This window comes from Quercus lobata, chromosome 10, assembly GCF_001633185.2.
Source record: "Quercus lobata isolate SW786 chromosome 10, ValleyOak3.0 Primary Assembly, whole genome shotgun sequence".
In the NCBI taxonomy this organism is placed as follows: domain Eukaryota; kingdom Viridiplantae; phylum Streptophyta; class Magnoliopsida; order Fagales; family Fagaceae; genus Quercus; species Quercus lobata.
In genome coordinates this window covers 14,249,923-14,272,833 of record NC_044913.1, presented here as the reverse complement: position 1 = coordinate 14,272,833, position 22,911 = coordinate 14,249,923, and the positions used below count along the sequence as shown (strand labels likewise).

The window sequence follows — 22,911 nt, the reverse complement described above, 5'->3', positions numbered from 1 at the left end:
CGTGTTATATTCACAAGTCGTGTCAAATTTTACCTCCCCTAATTGGAACCGTCAATTGTCTAATAAACTTATAGTCGTGTCGAATTTTGCCTCGTAAAATTGGAATCTATCAGTTGTCTGAGAAAGAAGAAGAAGAAGAAGATATAGACAAAGGAAAGGTAGACGTCCAATTTGTATTCCTACCGTACGATTCCAAAAGCATTTAGTGATGAATACCATGGGAAGAAGACAAATGGGTCCAATTTGTATTAACTCTTACACTTTCATGTATTAAGTAATAATGATTACGGTCGGCTCCATATATATAATTTAAGTTCAAGTCCACACCTCTTTTTTTTTTTCTTTAAAAAAAAAAAAAAAAAAAAAAAAAAAAAAAAAAAAAAAAAAAAGGGTCCACACCATATAAACAAAGACGGAACTATGCAAGACCAAGGGGACCGTAGCCTCCTTGGAATTTAATTTTTTTTTTAAATAATATATAAAATACAAATAAGTTGAAAGTTTGAACTTTGAGTATAAAAAAATTATACTCACTTCTCCAAAATTGAAAACTAACCTCCCAAATATGACACGATGATTGTTATTTGAGACCCAAACTATAATTTTGGAATTTAGGTATTGTCATGCTCTTTTGCTCCACCTAAATTATTGTTTAGATTTTTTTTTTTTCTCTCATTAATTTTATGTATGTGTATGTATTTTTTTTTTTTTAATATTAATTGATTACTTGGAGATAAGGGTAGCAAAATCCAACACAGCCTGTAAAACCCAACACAATCCACCTGTTTATAAACAGGTCATGGGTTGAAGCTAAATAAGTTTGGGTCATATTCGGGTCTACATGACTGACCTGTTTAATAAATGAGTAATGCTACAGTCACAAACTATTTTACAACATTTTTACAAATTGATAATGTGGTCAACCTTTTATTGGTTTTCATCTAGACCCACCATTAATATCACTTTTTCATTTATCAATAATTACTCACCACATCAGCAGTTTGTAAAAAAAATTGTATATCTAGTATTATTCTTAATAAATAGGTCGTGTTTGTGTTCAACATGCGAACTAATTTGACTCGTTTGACCTGATTTGCTTATAAAAACTTTTTGATATGGAACTTTGACATATTATTAAATTTGGTGTTATGGAGGTTAAAACCTTTTGGAATAGTAATTTTATTTTGAATGAAGGAAATAATTATTAGCTTTTGTTATTATTGCAAGATTTATGATTGTAACTAAATGTTTATTACTTGATTTATGGTTGTATTTTAATTCTAGATACATGGGAATTGAAAACTAGTTATTTGGGTCAAGTATAACCTACTAATCAAACAACTTATTTGGGCCAGTTATTACTTATATTAATCAAACAGGTTATTAAACAGGCCATTTTGTCGACTTTAAAATGACCTGCTAATTAAACAAATTAAAAGTGTAGTGTCGGATTACCTGTTTTAATAAACAGCTTGTGTTAGGATTGAGGAATTATGGTCTATTTATTAAATGAGTCATGTTTGGGTTGACCCATATAGCATAACAATCACTACCCAACCCGACACGAATTTGACACACGAACACGAATTGCCACTCCTACTTGGAGACCCTACCATGCCATTTTTATAGGGGATTTTGGAATTCACAATCCACAAAATACCCTTCAATTTCTTGATTAGACTACACCCAAACCGTGTGTTAACACGTTTATATTTCAAGTGAGAGAATCATATTTGAATCCTAGACGTCTTTGTTAGAAACCACATAAGGTGCTAGTTAAACAAAAGATTGTAAACAAGTTAAGCTTTTTCGAGTAGTGAATGTTTGAGATTGGCTTGACAACAAAAGTAAAATGTTTTAATGCAGCTTGAGTTTGAACGAAACCTAAAAATAATGTTCAAACTCTAGCTCAACAAAAACACAATGGACTCATTTCTAAGGCCATATGGCCTATATCCAAAATGCAATAATGCAATTTGATAATCGATACCAATTAGACTTCCAGCGTAAGAGCCTTAATGCTCATTGTTAGGGTCAAATCTTGTTAGTGTTGGTAAATCCATGTCAAAAAGCTTTTTCTTTTTCTTAATTAATTAATTAATTATTTATTATTTATGTATTTGAATTGTAAGTTTTTAGTGTCTAAATACTGGTTGAAGATCTATATTGAAGACACGATAAAACAGTTAAAGAAATTGCTCAGAAAAGTGGAGGTTCTATTGTCTGGATTGCAAACTCAACTACAACCCGATCGATTGAGGTTTATTAAACCTCAACATCAAGCTCGACTAATCAAGCTTCGAATTCAAACTCTTAAGTCTATGGCGCATGATGACTAAAAGACCTAAGATATGTGTACTAAGGTTCCTGGACTTACATAAAGTTTTATTATCATAACCATACAGAGAGGACTCTATGGAAGTTAGAGAAACTGCTGCAACGTTTGTGTACCTAGGATTTTGTTTCAAGCTGCATCTCTAGAACTCATTGAAGATCAAGAGAGTTCTTGTGAAGACATCTATACCAACATCTACTACAATCAGGAGTTGTTGTGGTGAAGTCAATCACAAATTGGATATTTGTGCACTGAAAAGAATCACAAGGTAGAAGAGTCCAACTTGGGAAATTGATCAAATTAACTAGGGTCTAAATTTCCCAACGCTCATATAAGCTAGTAAACATTTAATGTGCTGAAATAATTCAGAAATCAGATTTGCAAAACAATAAACAAAATGTACATCATTTTTACACGATTCCTTTCATTATAAAGAGTTCAATAGTAAAACTTAAAAGTCAATATGGTGATTGGAGCTGGCAGCAAAGATTTAGACGGAATTGAATTTCACACACGCACATAGAAACCCAAACATCTGCTAATCAGGTTAATGTCACTGCCTATACTTGACAAAATTCAGAAATATATGAAAGGAACAGTACAAATATAAACGAAAACAGATAATCCATGGAAAACTAGCTTCAATTGTCAAAGCACTATACAAAGCACTTATTACCACAACTAAATGAGGGACGACAGATTTGACCAGGGTGTATATCACCAATCTTGCTTCTCCGACCTTGATCATTCTTCAATGAAACACCAAAAAGAAGTCAAATCATGGATCATTTTGCTGTTTTTGAGTGCTTGATAAGCCAATCAATGACAACATCTATGTTTATGGAATCCTTGCATGAGATCATATAGCAGCACACCTCTCTGTCTTTAATTGATTCAAGGCCTCTGAAACCACCCAACAAAAGCATTAGGATTTCACATAGGGAATGAAAACGATGAGATTCCTTATTAATATAATTAATGAATAAAATCACTGATGTAACAACATCTTGTAAGATTTTCTGAACTTACAGCTGATCCATCAAAGCTTGCTTGGTAAGAGCTTCGGACTTGTCAATTTTGGTAAGAGCTTCACTTTATTAGTTGTGCTAATTAGAATTAGGGATGACAATTCGTGTTCACATGTCGTATCAACTCTTAAGTATTTGACTATATGAGTCGACACTAACTTAATATATTTATTAAACAAGTCAGGGTTCCTCGATTCTAACACGAACTGTTTATTAAATGGGTTAGTCGTGTCGACCCATTTATTAAATTTTATCAAAGCGAAAAAAAAATACAAATTTTAGTATTAATTCAATTATTTTGAATTATGAAAAACCAATCATACATATTTTTTTAAATATAAAATTTAAAACTAATAGAGTAACTGCATCACAAATAATCATTTAAAACTAAAATATATCTCAATATCACAAATAATCAATCATAATATGTCAAAACAAAATAAACCACTACAGCTAATATCATATCATAGCAATCAATTTAAGGGAAATAGATAAAGGTAAAGGTAAAGGACAACGGTGATGATGTGAAGGTGACAAAGATTTCAAAGATGAAAGTAAAAGATAATGACGACTAGGGTTTCAACTGATAGTGAGAAGTGAAGGACGAGGGCAATGGAGGCAAAGAATTCAAAGATGAAAGTAAAAGACAATGGCAACTAGGGTTTCAAGTGATAGAGAGAAGTGAAGGATGAGGGCAATGGAGGCAAAGAATTCAAAGATGAAAGTAAAAGACGATAGCAATTAGGGTTTCAAGTGATAGAATGAAGTGAAGGATGAGGGCAATGGTGGCTTTGCACCGCAATGATAGAAGGGTGAAGATGGTTAAGAAAATAAGGTGAGGTAAGATAAATTGAGGTTTGAAAGTGAGAGACGGCCATGGGGCTTGAGAGAACTTAACTAGGAAAGAAAATAAGTTTATATACATAAGGTTTTGAAGAGTATATTGGTAAAATGGGTTAGACGAGTCAAATGGATTCAATGAGTTAGACCCGAATATGACATATTTATTAAGCGGGTTAGTTGTGTCCTAAATATGACATAAATCTGCTAAACTTGAACCTATAACTTGTTAATTTCATGTCATATCGTGTTATATTTGCGAGTCGTGTCAAATTTTACCTCCCCTAATTGGAACCGTCACTTGTCTAATAAACTTATAATCGTGTCGAATTTTGCCTCTCCTAATTGGAATCTATCAGTTGTCTAATAAACTTATATGTAACAAGTCCTACATTCTTATGTACCGAGTGGAAGTGGTTCAGTTTGATATAGACAAAGGAAAGGTAGACGTCCAATTTGTATTCCTACCATACGATTCCAAAAGCATTTATTGATGAATACCACGGGAAGAAGACAAATGGGTCCAATTTGTATTAACTCTTACACTTTCATGTATTAAGTAATAATGATTACGGTCGGCTCCGTATATATAATTTAAGTTCAAGTCCACACCTTTTAAACAGAGACGGAACTATGCAAGACCAAGGGGACCGTAGCCTCCTAGGAATTTAATTTTTTTTTTTAAATAATATATAAAATACAAATGAGTTGAAAGTTTGAACTTTGAGTATAAAAAAATTATACCCACTTCTCCAAAATTGAAAACTAACCTCCCAAATATGACACGATGATTGTTATTTGAGACCCAAACTATAATTTTGGAATTTAGGTATTGTCATGCTCTTTTGCTCTACCTAAATTATTGTTTAGATTTTTTTTTTCTCATTAATTTTATGTATGTGTATGGTTTTTTTTTTTTTTTTTTTTTAATATTAATTGATTACTTGGAGATAAAGGTAGCAAAATCCAACATAGCTTATAAAACCCAACATGATCCACCTGTTTATAAACAGGTCATGGGTTGAAGCTAAATAAGTTTGGATCATATTCGGATCTACATGACTGACCCGTTTAATAAATAGGTCGTGTTTGTGTTCAACATGCGAACTTATTTGACTCGTTTGACATGATTAGCTTATAAAAACTTTTTGAAATGGAACTTTGACATATTATTGAATTTGGTGATATGGAGGTTAAAACCTTTTGGAATAGTAATTTTATTTTGAATGAAGGAAATAATTATTAGCTTTTGTTATTATTGCAATATTATGATTGTAACTAAATTTTTATTACTTGATTTATGGTTGTATTTTAATTTTAGATACATGGGAATTGAAAACTGGTTATTCGGGTCAAGTATAACCTACTAATCAAACAACCTATTTGGGTAAGTTATTACCTATATTAATCAAACAGGTTATTAAACAGGCCATTTTTGTCGACCTTAAAATAACCTGCTAATTAAACAAGTTAAAAGTGTCATATCAAATTACCCATTTTAATAAACAGATTGTGTTAGAGTTGAGGAATTCTGGCCTGCTTATTAAATGAGTCATGTTTGGGTTGACCCATATAGCAAAGTCAAAAAGCTTTTTCTTTTTCTTAATTAATTAATTTTTTATGTATTTGAATTGTAAGTTTTTAGTGTCTAAATACTGGTTGAAGATCTATATTGAAGACACGATAAAACAGTTAAAGAAATTGCTCAGAAAAGTGGAGGTTCTATTGTCTGGATTGCAAACTCAACTACAACTCGATCGATTGAGGTTTATTAAACCTCAACATCAAGCTCGACTAATCAAGCTTCGAATTCAAACTCTTAAGTCTATGGCCCATGATGACTAAAAGACCTAAGATATGTGTACTAGGGTTCCTGGACTTACATAAAGTTTTATTAAGTTATCATAACCATACAGAGAGGACTCTATGGAAGTTAGAGAAACTGCTGCAACGTTTGTGTACCTAGGATTTTGTTTCAAGCTGCATCTCTAGAACTCATTGAAGATCAAGAGAGTTCTTGTGAAGACATCTATAACAACATCTACTACTATCAGGAGTTGTTGTGGTGAAGTCAATCACAAATTGGATATTTGGGCACTGAAAAGAATCACAAGGTAGAAGAGTCCAACTTGGGAAATTGATCAAATTAACTAGGGTCTAAATTTCCCAACGCTCATATAAGCTAGTAAACATTTAAGGTGCTGAAATAATTCAGAAATCAGATTTGCAAAACAATAATCAAAATGTACATCATTTTTACACGATTCCTTTCATTATAAAGAGTTCAATAGTAAAACTTAAAAGCCAATATGGTGATTGGAGCTGGCAGCAAAGATTTAGACGGAAGTGAATTTCACACACGCACATAGAAACCCAAACATCTGCTAATCAGGTTAATGTCACTGCCTATACTTGACAAAATTCAGAAATATATGAAAGGAACAGTACAAATATAAACGAAAACAGATAATCCATGGAAAACTAGCTTCAATTGTCAAAGCACTATACAAAGCACTTATTACCACAACTAAATGAGGGACGACAGATTTGACCAGGGTGTATATCACCAATCTTGCTTCTCCGACCTTGATCATTCTTCAATGAAACACCAAAAAGAAGTCAAAACATGGATCATTTTGCTGTTTTTGAGTGCTTGATAAGCCAATCAATGACAACATCTATGTTTATGGAATCCTTGCATGAGATCATATAGCAGCACACCTCTCTGTCTTTAATTGATTCAAGGCTTCTGAAACCACCCAACAAAAGCGTTAGGATTTCACATAGGGAATGAAAACGATGAGATTCCTTATTAATATAATTAATGAATGAAATCACTGATGTAACAACATCTTGTAAGATTTTCTGAACTTACAGCTGATCCATCAAAGCTTGCTTGGTAAGAGCTTCGGACTTGTCAATTTTGTTGCCAAGAATAAGCAAAGGAATTCCGGTCAATGAAGGTTTCATCAAGAGGTCATGCAGCTCACTTCGAGATATGGGAACGCTGTCTCTATCGGCAGCATCAACTATGTATCTGCCTTTGCATCCATCATAAACATAAAGTAAGAAGTGAATCTAATTGAATCACACCACTACGATTGATTTAATGAGACATACCAGGGCTGTCACCCCCTTCTGAATAACAAATTTTATATCATGCACCATAAGTACACTCCATAGTTAGTGAATAATTTGCAAATATTGGGATTTCGAATAATTCCTGTAAGATTCCAGATTTTTCTACCTCCCCTTTCCATCTCCTAAGATATTGAATTGATTTTAAAATATTAATTGTTCCAATGTAAAAATAGAATCAGGCGAGGAAATTGGCAAATGCTGTTTGAGGAAATGTGCAATGTAGTCATCATGGTAATGGTCATATGCCCTTCTTTCTTATTGACAATGACTGAATTCTATCATCATGTAATGCAATCTATGAGATGATCATGTATGGATAGCAATCCCACCAACTGCCAGGTGCTAAAAGAAAAACAACTATGAAATGAAATGCCTTGAACAACATAAAGCAAAGACACCTCGTTTGCAGATTTACTTTTTTCTTTTCTTTTCTTTGTTTCTTCTGATAAGTCCATTTTTGAAGCATAAAATCAACTTTCTTGAGTTCCAAGTTGGTGTTCTAAGCACTTTGTTATCAGTTTCAATTTCAACTAAACTCCACAGGACCCAGAGTAAAAAAAAAAAAAAAAATCTGTAGTAAAAAGGTTACTAATACAAGGCTGCAATGTCCCATTAAGGCAGAGGGAAGACACTAGATTTTACAATAAGTCCTTTATTATAGGACCTGTTTGATGTGGGTATGCTTCTAAAGGGAATTAATATACAGATTAGGACTTATGAGTTCATCTTTTTAGTTGGGATACTTACCCAGGGTAAAGATTTCTGTTCTTGCACGCTGACAGAAATTGCTGTCACTAAAAGCAACTGGCATTCTCATGAGTAAATTTTTTTTATAGTACAATGGGGGAGAGGGGATTTGAACCTTGAATGTCTCTGTTGGAAACAACAGAAGGTGCCAATTGAGCTATAAAGCTCTTGACCATTCTCATGAGTAAATAAAGACCAAAAAAAAAAAAAAAAAGATGCTTTGATATAGCAAAGAGAGTAGATCAGAGATTAGAGGCATTACAAAATTGCAGAAACACCACGGCAATAACGCTCCCACATTGTCCGAAACCTCCTTTGCCCTCCGAGGTCCCAAAGCTTGATTGTCACATTCCCCTTTGTAACTTTCCGCATATTGAATCCGACCTGTTTTCATAGTATTAATAATCCTTTATAAAATATATTTAAAGTATCATATATATAAATTAAAATTATTTAGAATTTATTCAAGGTAAAGATACCTACAGTTGGAATCATGTCCTCACTGTAGCCCCCTGTCTAGTAAACATAAAAGTGCTATGTCAAAAGAAAGCCACTCACTAGTAACAGAAGGATTAAAAGAGACTTTTCTTAATTACCAGAAAAATAATAAAAAAAATAAAAGTAAAAGCAGAGGTTACATTCACTCACAGCAATGGCATTAACAAGAGATGTCTTTCCTGCATTCTGAAGGCCAACAAGGGAAAGTTCCATTTCTTGTTTATAGAATAAGCTGATATACAGACACACAGTAAGAACAAGAAAACAACTTCAATATGGAATGGTATCTGACCGTAGTAAAGATATGAATCCTGAACACACACACACACACACACACACACACAAAAACTTTTCTATTACATTAATTACAGATGGACTGAAGTATGTGTGCTACTTCATTTTAACAAATCCTACATAAAGCACATTATTTTTCTCCATTGACATTTGGAGTGGATAAAGGCACAAGCTATTATACAAGCAGTCTCCATGCTAAAAGCAATTAAAAACTTTTACCATTGGATGATTTCCATCCCAATTTGGGAAGCAATACAGATTATTTAAACACTAATCAGGCAACAAATTGTTCTTTAAAGGGTGGTGAATGACACAACATAAAAATATCAAAGGATCTTAAGTATTTTAGTTGAACACATAAAGTTTCTGGCATTATTTATTAAATTACTTAGAAGTTTAGTGTGGGTTTTATAAAATAAGTGAAAAAATGAGATGCTGACTTGATCTTGAAGCAAAGCACAAAGGTATAGAGTAAGAATCTTGAATGCAAATATTTCACTCTTTATAATGCATCCTTGCGATATAGGTAATAAATTTGCAAGGCATGGCTCTTGAAATGCTTGTTTGCTTGAATATTTTGGTATTGGTTGTTTAAAGGGCAAGGCAAACAAGGAATATGCAGCATGCAGGTAACAATACTTCTCTTTCAAGCTGTTAGGCTTCTTAGATCTTACTGAAAAACTTAAGTCAACCATTATCTATTTCACAGATACCTAAAGATAGCACTATTAAAGTATGAAGGATAAGCTTTCTTCTCCTTTACAAGGAAAAACCTCCTTTCAAAGAGACTAATTCCTTTGAAACTTATTTTAAATTATTTGGGTTTTCATCGATTATGTATGAGATTAAAAAATAAAATGATATTCATCCCCACAAGTGCAAGGGTTACCTTGCAAAAAACAAGATATTGTGGGAATATCCATTAGTGTGTTACACGTATGTGTGCACTTGCTTTTTATGTATCATTTTATGGATAATATTTGAATTATATTGGATGTATATAGCATAAGGAGAATAAAAAGCAAACTAAGTAACCCATAGTACACTCAGCCCTGGAACATGCCTCACAAACCAGAGGCGACTAGTTTGACTCTCCCCTTTTCCCCTTCCCTCTAGGCCACTATCCAAAAGAAAGGCAATCTCTTGGGAACACTCGCTCAAAAAAAAAAAAAAAAAAAAAAAAAAAAAAAAAAAAGGATAAAGTTAAAGAAAACAAAGTAAGGATAAAAGTCTAAGGAAGCTTATCCATAAACAAAACTATGTATCATATACTTTGTATTCAAGATGATTTTAACCTTGAAATTTTACAAATTGTGTCTATTGTGTAGAGGATACCACAAAATATGAAAAATTGACCAATTTTTTCAAGTCTGACATTAATGTCATAAACCATACTCCTATTCTTACAATAGGACTTCGCAATTTTTGGAATTTCTTGGCATAGGATTTTATTTCCTTGTTTTGGAGAGTTTTGAGGAGAATTTTAGGCAAAATGGAATCTTTATATGATTGTATATTAATAAGATTTGTTAAAAATTGTTTTCCTTTCAGAATAGGTTTTTTGGACTCCTTAAATTGGCCCTTAAGCAGTAAAAAAAGAAGAACGAAGTCTACAATCAATACAATATCAGTCTTTTATTCTTTATTTTTTAGGTGGATAGCAGATGTCAACCTTGTGGATTCAAGGTGTTTTAGATTTTTGTCATACACTAACCCTTCTTTCACAACCCAACTTATAAAACTGTAACTAGCTTTTGCCCTCAGCCACAAAAATAAAAATAAAAAAGTTAAATAAAGAAGAAGATTCATAGAAACTCAATTGATTCATAGGTTTGTAATGGGCTCCCTTGAAAGGAAAGATTTTTGCACTTTTAAAATCCAAACAAATGAAGATAAAGAAATGTAAATGCCCTTAAAACTTACAATTATCATATCTTTGCTTTCATATTTCACAGATTGTTTCATATTTTTCAAAAAATGAAATCTTCAAATGTCACAAGAAGATCGTGGAGGACATTCAAGAAAAGATTAAAACCATAACAAGTCCACAGAACCATTCATAAAGGACATATTTTGAGTGTAAGACTTAAAACATGGTGGATAATCGAACTTTCAAGATGACATATTGGGGGGGGGGGGGGGGGGGAGGACTTCAATTCAAATTAAGCATAAATTAATGGTAAATGGCTATTCAAAGTTTTTTTTTGTTCTTTCCTAAACTTAGTTTCAAGAATCTGAGGGCAAAAATAGAAATGTTAATCTTGTTGCTGCTCTTCTTGTTTTTTGCTTTGCACCAGAGGGGGAAAAAAAGGTACAACCATTGGCTTGGATTCGAATGTTCATGTAGCAAAAATAGTCATTACCCATGCCATATTGCTGCCTAGAGGGAGTCCTAAGAAACACAATAATATACTAAAGAAAAATTATCAAAAATATTTTTATCTTAACCCATACTTTCTAAGCAACTAAACAGGCCACAAGAACAGATATTTATGTATTCTAATATTATCCCATTATTCTCACTTCATAAAATGTTTTATTATGACAAAGAACAAAAATATCTTCAACCTCGAAATGAAACTATAACAATAATTGAAATTCCATTGAAGGATATTCTACTAAAATGCATAAAGTTCAGAATCAACAAAGTCCATTGTTAGGAGACAAAATTGGATATACCCCATTTTATCATCCAAAATTTCAAATTCCAGCTTTCAGATAATTCATTTTTCTTGTGAAGATAAGATAATACAGATTTTCAAAAAACCAGGTTGAAAACAAATAGTTAAAAGAATTCATGTATAACTATTAAAGTGGGTTTTTCGTATCCTGTGCAAGAAGTAACAAGCAAACATTATTAAACTTCAGTAAAACTATTTCCTGTGTTTTCTCAGCAACCAAACAAATGAAAACAGAATTCCAATATTCATATAAAATTAAAAAGTTAATAAATAAAATAAAATAAACCCACAAATCAACAGCGGCAAAAACAAGAAGAAATAGAAAAGAAAAGGCTAAGAAGGTCACCTCCGGAGCCAATTGAGAAGGGAATCCCAGAGACCCATTTCGAAATACGTGAGTTTTGGCGCAATGGAACCAGCAAGCAGAGTCCAAGATTTTTATAAGACAAGAAATCTAAGGAATGAGACGAAGTAGTGAAAGAAAGAAAGGAAGGAAACTTCTTGGGCCAACAAAGGAATCTGTGTTTTACGCAAAAAAACTTTGTCCGTTTTCAGGTACTTTTGTTGTGATAAGTGATTGACTGTTGTCCACCATAACTATATCCAAACGTGGGGGGTAAAATCTAGAAACCTACTGTACAATGCGGGAAAGTGGCGACAGTGTGAATTGAGCTTGGACTCTATTTCTCTTCGCCCATCGAGTATGTATATATCCGTTTGTTAATATTGTTTGTATTTTTTAAAAATATGTATAGATGAAAAAATATATAAAAATATGTATAATATTATTTAAATATTAAAAATTATTATTTAAATAACAGTAATAAACAGGCTGTTAGTTTAATTACAAAACTTTTAAGAGAAAAAATTTAGAAGGTAAAATAATAATAATAATAATAAGTTAAAAGTTTTGATTAAAAAGTAGAGATTAAAAGTAAGTTTTCTTTAACTTCTAATTTTAACCATCAAAGGTGTTATTGCATTGTGATATTATGCAAGATCTCAATCCATTCTTGACAACATAAAAAAAAAAAAAAAAAAAAAAAAAAAAAAAAAAAAAAAACTCTATATGAATTAAAAATGATGTTGGTTGCAATCCTGAGTGATGTTAAAATATTGTGAATGTAACACTTGGAGATGACATGGATCCATTTCATGGTTTAAAATATTACAAATTCTTCAACATAAAGGTGAATTCTATCTCAGTAAAAGTGATGTTAAAACATTGTGAATGCAGAAACTTGAAAATGACATAGATCCATTTCATAGATTAAAATATTAAAAATTCTTTAACATAGAGGTGGATTATATGTGTAAACCCACACATAGGACAAGTATTTCTAAGAGAAAGAAGTATAATACATCGGATGTACAAAATAGTTGCTCCTATTACTCTATTACCGTCTAAAAATTAGATGGTCTTAAAATTAGGGAGTAGTTATTCATGGTGTAGGATACAAATTCTAAAATCAAAACCTTATTTGGATATTAATTTACTAACTAATATATTTATTTAAATACTAATTCATTATGTGTGTTGTGGTTCGAAAACATTGTCTGATTTGTTATAAGAAAAAAAAAAATATAACTTGAACAATTAGGTTGACATTACATAAGTTAAGGTAAAATTTTTATAGAGAGTCCATCTGTGTTTTTTAATCCTATTCTCATTTACAAGGTTTTTTTTCCCTCTCAATTACCTAACTAATGTTATGATGTGATGCTATTTGTAGAAGGATAATTGGATAGCTTTTCTGGGGACTTGTTTGATGTGTAAGTTTCCCAATGTTGAGGAATAAATTTTCGGACCTTAATTTCATTAGCTCACTCATAAAAATACCCACATAAACCCATAAACTAATTTGAGCTCACATAAATATTTTTCACATTATTATCCAACTTAGGCTCTCACAAATATTCACTATATAAGCCTCATAAATTATCTTGGGTTCTCTCACACATATTTTCCACATTATTACCCAACTTGGGCTCTCACAAATATTCCCTATATAAACCCCATAAATTATCTTGGGCCTGTCACACATATTACCCACATATTATCCAACTTGGGTTTCCACAAAAAATACTTATCATATTATTACTAAGATTGGGCCACAAAATTATACTATCTCCACAAAAAAGCCCAAAAAACATTTACCTTGTGGGAAAATCCAAAAAGCCCAACAAAACCCCCTCTAAAGCCCATTGCTACTCAGTACCTCTAAAGCCCATTACGACATGACACTTTAAAAGCCCGTTACGATACGGCACTTCTAAAGCCTGTTACGACATGGTACTCTGAAAGCCCATTACGATACGGCACCATTAAAGCTCGTTGATACATGACACCTTTAAAACCCATTACAACACGACACTCTAAAAGCCCGTTACGATATGGCACCTTTAAAACCCGTTATGACACGATACTCTAAAAGCCCGTTACGATATGGCACTTCTAAAGTTTGTTATGATATGGCACCTCTAAAGCCTGTTACGACACAACACTCTAAAAATCCGTTACAATACGGCACCTCTAAAGCCCTTTTCCAAAATGTTGTTTTTCATTTAAATAAAAGAAAAAAAAAATCCTAAAAAGGGATGTTCAAGCTTTTAAGTGCTTTTTCAATGACTTCAAAGAAGGTTAGGATTTGGAGTGGATTAAAGAGAGTCTTTTGACTCTTTTCAACTTACCATCCTTGTCAACAATTAATGTCTCATATATTTCAACTTTGATGGACAAACTTTCCTGGAAAGGACTCTGCTAGCTACGAAGTGTTCACGTAAAGGAATGCACGAGGAAAGTGTGCTTGTTTCTTGTTTTTGGTGCATACTCTTACACGAACACTTCCACTCCAGGCTTGATCTATTACTCTACAAAGCATAGGAAACCCTTGAAAAAGAGCAGTCAAAGATTGCTTGTGCATTAGTGTCAACTCAAATCCTAAGGTTTCTTTGACTGTGTGACCCTGTAAGGGCATGCATATTCACTAACGTTCTCTCACATAATTGATATGGGGACAAAACTTATATACAGTACCTTAGGTACTGTCCCTTAAATTTTATTCTTAAGATTTAGTCATGTATTTAATTAAAACATATACTTCTATCTCATGAGAAAAAATCCATATAGTAGAATTTTAAGAAGGAAACCTAAGGAACAACATCTACTGTACCTAAGTCACCTAAGTCTTGCCCAATTGATATTGATGTATATAATAATAATGTGGCAATAAGCAACTAGGTTTTGCATAGGAGAGAAGTAGGGAGCTATCAAAGAGAGAAGATTTTTCTCAAGACCAAATAGGAATCAAATTTATGCTTTTTTTTTTTGGTAGAAACCTTGTACTAAAACCTTTTTAGCCGTTAAAAAAAGGGAGGGGGGGGGGGGTGGAGGTGGTCTTTTGTACTATAAAGCCTTTTCCTCAAATAGAATGAAGAGTGCACTCCAAACTTTTGAGAAAGGTATGAACCATGCAACAATTCCAGTTAGTAGTCGTGAAGATTGCATTAAAAATCTGCATTATTATAGAAAACCACTGTAAATAAACAGCATGAATCTCAAGGCTCTACACCAATATTGTGAAAACCCTTAATGGCTATATGTCTACATCTTTATAAGCTCTGTGTATTACAATATATATTACAATGAACGCAAAGCATGATATTTTATATTTATAGGAGGCATATTCTTAAACTAACAATACATAAACCAAAGTTACAATACTTACAATTCAAGTAAAATTATGATTTATTGGCTTGCACACCAAGTTGAGTCTTGATTAGGTTGGATCTTGATATCTTTAAGGGCAACCATCCATTCCATAGTTTTCAAAACCGGACCGGACTGAGAGGTTGGAACGTGAAAACCAGGAACCAGGATGAAAACAGGTTTTTTAAACATAAAGAACCGAATTTTTTGTTAATTCTGTGAACCGCTAAAACCGGGATTGGACGGCACGAACCGGTGAGAACCGTGCGGTCCAACCCATTAGCAATTTTTTTTTTTTTTTAAAAAGCAACTTAACACAATTTTATTTTACTTAATTAAATTATCCATCTCTTATAAGGAATAAAAAAAAATAATTAAAATCTTTCAAAGATATTCAACTTTACTTCAAAAATTAATCATAAATTTTAATGTTTTTATGGTTATTATTTTATTTTACTAACTTTCTTATTTAATTATTAAATATATGCTTGAAAATCATTAAATTTCCCTCACATATATAGATATATTGTCAATTTTTCTAGTTTTATAAATTTAATATCTATATTTAGGCTTTAATTAATTATTAAATTAATTATGACGTCATCACGGTTTGACCCTAGTTCGACCTCAAAAATCTTGAACCTCTTCCTTTTATGGTTCAATGAACGGTCTGGGTCTGAAAACTTTGATCCATTCCTCTCTCCATGCATGAAGATGGCGAGGACATTTTGATTTGAGGTATCTCATGACACAACTGGGATTAGGAAGCATATATATACACACACACATGGAGCAGCCAATGCTTTGAGCCTTTTGAGTAGATTAGGAAGACCAGAGTTTTCTTTTGGAAATCATGAAGCCCATCCTACTTTTTGTGTCATATTTTGACTCTCGGAGCTTGTAGCCATCAAAATTGGTGGTTTCTTAACGCTGATTTTGTTTAAAATTGCAGTTTTGTAAAGTAAAACTTTTTGAAGTGTTACTCTTTTTTTTTTAATAAAAAAAATCCAAATATTCCATTTTCGAATAGATGCAAAAATAAACTACTTAGGGTGAGTTTGGTTCAACTTTTTGAAACTGGGCTTTTTGAAAAAAATGAGGTTTTCAAAAAGTGCAGTATAAAACTAAGCTTTTTGAAAAAGTTGAGTATTTGGTAAAAGTTTTAAAAAAGTTTTTTTTGAAAAAACAGAGTGTTTAGCTAAAACTTATAAAAATGATGGTTTGAGTGGTAAATTACCAAAAAGAACAATGCATATATAAGAGAGTTTATTTCATTTTTAAATCAACTACTTCATAATACTTACTCAAAAAAAAAAAAAAAAAGCTACTTAATAATAATAATAATAAAAATAAATATATTATTGTCATAATTATTTGTTATTACTATTACTATTATTGGTATTATTTTAATAGTGTTAGTTTTTTTTAGCATCAATTATTTGTTATTCTATAAATTTTGAACCAAGTATGTTATCTGTCTTACTTTAAAAATGTTATCTATTTTTAACAATATCAATATCACTATTTTAATAATGTTTTTGTCTCATCCAAAATAAATAAATAAATAATGTTTTTGTCTTATTGAATATGGTGTTATCTGTTCTAACATGATGGTCTTAAGGGGTTTTAAAGAGTAAAGTTGAGTTTTTAATAAAACAAGTAGACAATTTGGTAATTGAACTAACAATTCCTGAAAGTTGAAGTGACTTTTTTGTAAAAGTGGGCCGAAAGTCTTTTGACTTTTTGGGGGGTCTTGCACTTTTTGAAAAAACAACTTTTTTGCTAAAGTAACTTTTTAATACCCACCAAACGGCTAGCATTTTTGGCTTCGTTTGGTAGAGTAGTTAAACAATACATTTTTAGTTTTTAAACAATATTACTCACATTTCTTTTTATTTTTCATCTATTCATATTTCAAAAAAATATAAATAATATTACTTAAACTCCTCTACTAAACATGTACTTAAACTTTGAAGCAAATTTTTTTTTTTTTTTTTTTTTTTTTTTTGCCATCTGCAAAGAAACGGGGCACTTAATTTGATAAATTTACGCTTGCACGGTTTCACCCAAAAAAAAATAAAAATAAATAAAAAAAGAGAAAAAGTGAATTTAGAACACAATGACATAATCAATTCTCTTGCAAACCCCACATGGTACCACCAGGACAACATGGTCACCTTGACTAGTGTCAAACTATATAAAATAGGGCAACATGCTCACCATAATTGATGATTGGCCTTTGAGGTTGAAATGGATCGCTCCTTGAGCATATTTAAGGCATTTCTTTATTCAACCCAAAAACAATAAATAAAAAAAGGGACCATTCTTTAAGCATATTTAAGGCATTTATTTTCCATAGTACGTTGGTCATTTTTTTTTTTTTTTTTGATGGAACATAGTACGTTGGTCATTATAAATAGATATTAGAAAGAGATTAGGTGAAAATGAAGCACTGCTTTCGTATGATAAATTAGTACTTGAATACGATGGCCAAAATGAGACCTCAATTAGACCAAGTTTTTGTTGTTTATCATAGCTCCCGTGCAAACATTTGTATTTTGCTTTATTATGATAGATTTTGTCTTCGTAACTTTGTTTCTGCTATTTAGCTTATAAATATCCATTATTAACAACAACAAAAAGATATTAGATTTTTTTTTCTTCTTTTTTACTTAAACCATTCTCTTTATTCTTGAAATCCAATCATAATGATCAAAATATCATTATCAGAGAGATTTTTTTTTTTTTTTTTTTTTTTTTAAATTCAGAGTGTAATAGTGACACAACCTAACATTTTAATACTGTTAAAAGCGCCATTATATCTAATTTAAAGTCTCTTTCATTCCACTGGAAAAGCAATTATCACTAATAAATTTCTACGCTCCTGCTTTTCAAACCAACTGGTACAATTCAGTTTCAACAAATTAGAATTGTACATGAAGCATAAAAAACATATTTATTTGTCTTTTCTCCTCCCTTGCATCATAAGAAAACTTAAATAATATAGCTGCGAAGATAATTCATTCTGTAAAAGGTATTAAAGTAAAAAAGAAAAAAAAAAAGGAAAGGAAAAAAAAATTGAAAAGAAAAGAAAAACTTGGTCAATTCTCAAAGAAAGATGAACCCCAATAACATGTTAAAATGGGAAACACTGAGATATCCAATCTTTCTTCAATATATGCATCTTGTATATGTGGGAAACCAGCTGAAATAGTAAAGCATTTTGCAGGGAATAAGTGTCTTTATTCACTTTTTGACTCCCATTTCAACTTTAGGAGTTCTCCAAGGTTGCATCTAGTAATAGCATATGGTCACTTGAAAGTGGTTTCAACTGAAATTTTAGATGAGTTTTCTCATTCTGGCTGAGTTCATTACATTAAGAAAGTAAGATTCCATGAACAAGTCCAGTTCAGACTATAAAATGGTTTGACAAGTAAGACAGACTTAACTCCTTTCCCTTGTAATACTTGTACGACATTGCTAATTGCACATCACATGATAAAATCTCAAGTCTGAGACCAGCCTTACTGAATATTGACTGGGAACAGGATGCCAAATAAAATAAGTAAAACCAACAAACCAAATTAGCATCAAAGCTAGAGAGAGTGGGGGATTACAATAGTAATCTACCCAACTAGAGCAGTGCAACTCTCATTGACAATATGGACCCAACCAAATAAAATAATGACATTGAAATTCCCCCTTGTTATAAAATACTGTATATAAGTAAACTAAAGAGGAGGAAGAAAAGCCTACAATGAAAATTGGCAAAGGCCAAAGGATAAAAGAAAAAGGAAGACAAGGGAGCTTGAAGAGTTGATTTCTTCAGAAAGACAACCCATGAATAAACAAACAATTGAGAATATAGTGCAATAATGGAAGACTTCTATACTGAAGATGCCGGTGCCCCTGAATTTGCAGAGTGGAACTGCTGTGAGAACCCTTCATCTTCATCATAAAACAATTCAGGACTGGTTTCTTGCATTTGCTGTGATCTAAAACTACAGAGATCCTCAATTTGGTTTGTCACCTCAGCTATTGAAGGACGCTTATCGGGGTACGGAGCAGTACATTCAAGAGCTATCTGTAAGAGTTGAACCATTTCATCCTCAACATTCTGGTACCTAAGAAGCTCGGCGTCAAAAACCTCAGAAGTCCACTCCTCTTGAACAACAGATTGGACCCATCTTGGGAGGTCCACACCCTCCTCATTCAGCAAGGTATGAGTGGGAGGCTTCCCTGTAAGCAGCTCCAATAGCAGTACACCGAAGCTATAGACATCTGCTTTTTGAGATACTTTTGAAGGATCTGTGACTTCTGGGGCACGATAACCATCAATGCGGTAGGGGGTAGAGGTGGGAAGCGCAAGACGTGCGAGGCCAAAGTCAGAGACCCGAGCTTCATACGATACGGTGAGGAGGATATTTGATGACTTGATGTTACCATGGGAGATTGTGGAGCCATATGAATGTATGAATGTGATTGCACGGGCAGCTCCAAGAGCAATGCCAGACCTGGTTTCCCAATTCAATGGAGTCCTATTAGACCCTCTTTGTCCTGCAGTGAAAAAACAGAGGAATAGATGAAATTAGAAATGCAGTAAACCAGGAATTAATCCAGAATTTTAATCTCAACCTGAAAAAGCAGTTAACTTTAATTTTCAAATAAAATGTTTTACATCACAAATACCAGTTTTCAATGTTTTTCAATTTTTGACACTTCTTTTCTGTTGGTATGGATTTAAAAAGTGCTCAACCGAAAGTTCCTGACTAATGAACAGATATACATGGTCTTTCATCACCAGCATTGCAGTCACAGACACACAAAGCAAGCACAATTCTACATTTCGCAGAGGAAAAAAAAAAGAAAAAAAAAGAAGCAAACGCATACATCATTTCAATTGAATGTGATCACGATTCAAGCCCCCCAAGACAACTCACAAGAATCTTCAATTGCACAATCAACGCAAATTTCAGAACTTCTCCACAACTGTGGTATAACAACATGTTAATAATGAAACCATCAAAGTCATTAGCATCAATAACAATTACAGTTGCATACAGACACACACACACACACAAATTCCTCAAGACATTTCAAAAGAATTTCAAAATATTGATAAACCAACAAAATTACTGTATGTCTTCATCTGTTTCAAACAAACATAAAAAGTTTTCCTTTTACTTCTAATCCATTTAGCAAGTAGAATTTGAGTTTCCAACAAACTACCAACCATAAAGTTTACATTGTAGAAGCATTGAGAAATTGTCTCTAATAGGTCTAATTGTGTAGAATTCATGATAATCATAATGGTTCTTGACCAAAGATCTCATCAATTTTCCATAAAACCATGGTAAATTTTGAAGACACATAACAAGAACATTGGAGGAGATATAACGAAATAGGCAGATATAATTTATCTAGAATAGCAATTCAATGAGAAATACATACAAACATGAGCCAAGTGAAATAATGGTTGTAGAGACATGATTGTACTACCAAAACATAAATGCATCAACAGTGAATAGGGAATGCAGGTGATGATCCTAACAGAGGTAGCACAATATAGACATAATAAAACCCACAATCATGAAATTTGCCAAAAAGGAAAGGAAACAAAATAATTAGGACAGGAAAGCCAAGAAAGAAAATGCTGACCATGTAAGAGTGCAGATAAGCTTCCCAAGGGCACGTAATCATAAACAAGAAGCTTCTCATCTCTATTGTAATAATAACCCCTCAATGTAACCAAATTGACATGAACCATCCTTCCAATCTCATCAATCCTTTCCCTGAATTCATTCTCCGAAACTTTCACATCCTTCAACCTCTTCACCACCACAGCCATTCCCATTTCCAAAGTGGCCTTATACGCAGTCCCAAAAGTCCCCTTTCCTAACACCTCCGCCGATGCCTTCAACAAGTCCTCCAAATCAAAAGTCTTCGCCACATTCCCAAAGAACACTAAACTCTTACTACTCCTCGCACTAGCACTCGCAGACATAGTACTCCTACTCTCACTCTCTTCCACCACTATTTTCTCTCTCGGAATCTCAACATCCCTACCCCTCGCCGGCACAAAATCTTTCCCATTACTCTTTCTCTTCTGACAGAGAACAATCAAAAGCACCATGACGATCACAAACACAATAAACGACCCGATCACAATCCCAGCAATTGCAGCACCAGACAGCTTGTTCCCACTCCCACTCCCACTACAAGCCTCCAATGGCTTCCCACAAAGCGAATTACCTTCAAAAGCACTCGTGGGCAATCCCGAAAGCCTTTCCGGCACCGACCCATTTAACCGATTGAAAGAAACATTAAACTGAGTCAAACTCGAGATATTGATATGAGGAATTCCCCCAGAAAAAGCATTCCTCTCCAAAAGCAGAGTACCCAACCTCGTCAAATTGTTAATCCTATCCGATATCTCCCCTGAAAAGTTATTATCAGCAAGATTTAAACGCACAAGACTCTGCATATCATACAAAAACCCCGGAATTTCACCAGTAAGGGAATTCTTTTGCAAGTAAAGGTTGTGAAGCAGAGCAAGGTTTGCAAAGTCAGGGGGTATAGGCCCAGAGAGTGCGTTGAAACGGAGAGACAGAGTGATCAGTTGGGTCAAGTTTCCGATTCCTATTGGCAATTGGCCCACTAAGCCCATCCCAGGAAGCCGAAGCTCTGTAACCCTGTTCTGTGTGCAGGTAACACCGTTCCATAAACATGGAGAGGCTGAGATATTCCATAGCCGTAAGCGTCCTTTAACGGCGTTACGGAGAGAAACCAGAGCTGCTCTATCTGATTCCAGATCAAAAGCTCTGTTTGTAAAAACGCTCAAAGACACAGAGAGAAAGAGAATAAGAATACTAATACTATGCATACTGGTTTTTTAGTTGTAATATAGTTGAGTATTGTTTTTGTTCTGGACAAGTTGGAAAGAGAAACATAAGACCAGAAAAACAACACAACTGTCTATTAAGATTTTTGAGAGAGAGAGAGGGAGTGAGTGAGAGGAGGCAGAGGTGGTGGTTGGGGCTTGGTTTTTGTAGTAAAACCTCAAACCCCTAGAGATGGTTAAAAGTCGGCTGTGTCTAGTCGTTGCTTTCTTTTTCTCTTTTATTCCTTCTGTTTTTCTTTTTCTTTTCTTTTATATATTTTGAGGTGTAGTTTACGGGTGTCCAAATACATCTCTTAAATCACCTCATCCGGCCACTTTTAGTATTTAAGACTAAGAGTTTGTTGTTTCTCACAAAAAAAAAAAAAAAAAAAAAAAAAAAAAAAAAAAAAAAAAAAAGTAAGAATCTTTTTGGAATTTGCTTATTTTACTGAAATTAAAATTTTTTTGTTAAAAGTACTAAATAAAGGTAAAAATTAGCTAAAATAGTACAGTGAGATTTATGAATAGTATCAAAAAGTGCAGTATAATCCATAAATAATAGCAAAAATAAGCTGAATAGTAAAATAAGTTGGTTTTTTAATTTAAAACCAAACGCACACTAAGTGTAACATCTTTATAGTAATTCTTAAGATCTCGTGATATTCCTAAGACTTTTAATAATATTTTTTACCAATATTTTAGGGTTACTCATAAGAAACTACGCCTTACAAATAACTTAGTATGTGTGGGATTGAGAT

General features: G+C 32.9%; 2 protein-coding genes across 3 annotated transcripts; both read right to left on the bottom strand.

Annotated features, from left to right (window-relative positions):
• Positions 1-2,855: 2,855 nt before the first annotated feature.
• LOC115965615 (ADP-ribosylation factor-like protein 8c) lies at positions 2,856-12,249 on the bottom strand. 2 transcript variants are annotated; one of them, XM_031084878.1, is made up of 6 exons: positions 11,911-12,249; positions 8,740-8,821; positions 8,575-8,607; positions 8,354-8,475; positions 7,079-7,240; positions 2,856-3,238 (listed from the first exon to the last, which is right to left on the bottom strand). In XM_031084878.1, the coding sequence occupies exons 1-6, from the start codon at positions 11,946-11,948 to the stop codon at positions 3,121-3,123; spliced, it is 555 nt and encodes a 184-aa protein (XP_030940738.1). In that variant the 5' UTR covers positions 11,949-12,249; the 3' UTR covers positions 2,856-3,120. The 2 variants fall into 2 exon arrangements, with proteins under 2 accessions (XP_030940738.1, XP_030940737.1); XM_031084877.1 differs by lacking the exon at positions 2,856-3,238 and adding an exon at positions 6,439-6,952 and having other exon boundaries at positions 11,911-12,242.
• Positions 12,250-18,730: 6,481 nt separating this feature from the next.
• LOC115962568 (probable inactive receptor kinase At5g16590) lies at positions 18,731-22,361 on the bottom strand. Its single transcript, XM_031081428.1, has 2 exons — positions 20,932-22,361; positions 18,731-19,830 (listed from the first exon to the last, which is right to left on the bottom strand). Exons 1-2 carry the CDS (start codon positions 22,154-22,156, stop codon positions 19,160-19,162), a joined length of 1,896 nt encoding a protein of 631 aa, XP_030937288.1. The 5' UTR covers positions 22,157-22,361; the 3' UTR covers positions 18,731-19,159.
• Positions 22,362-22,911: the final 550 nt, after the last annotated feature.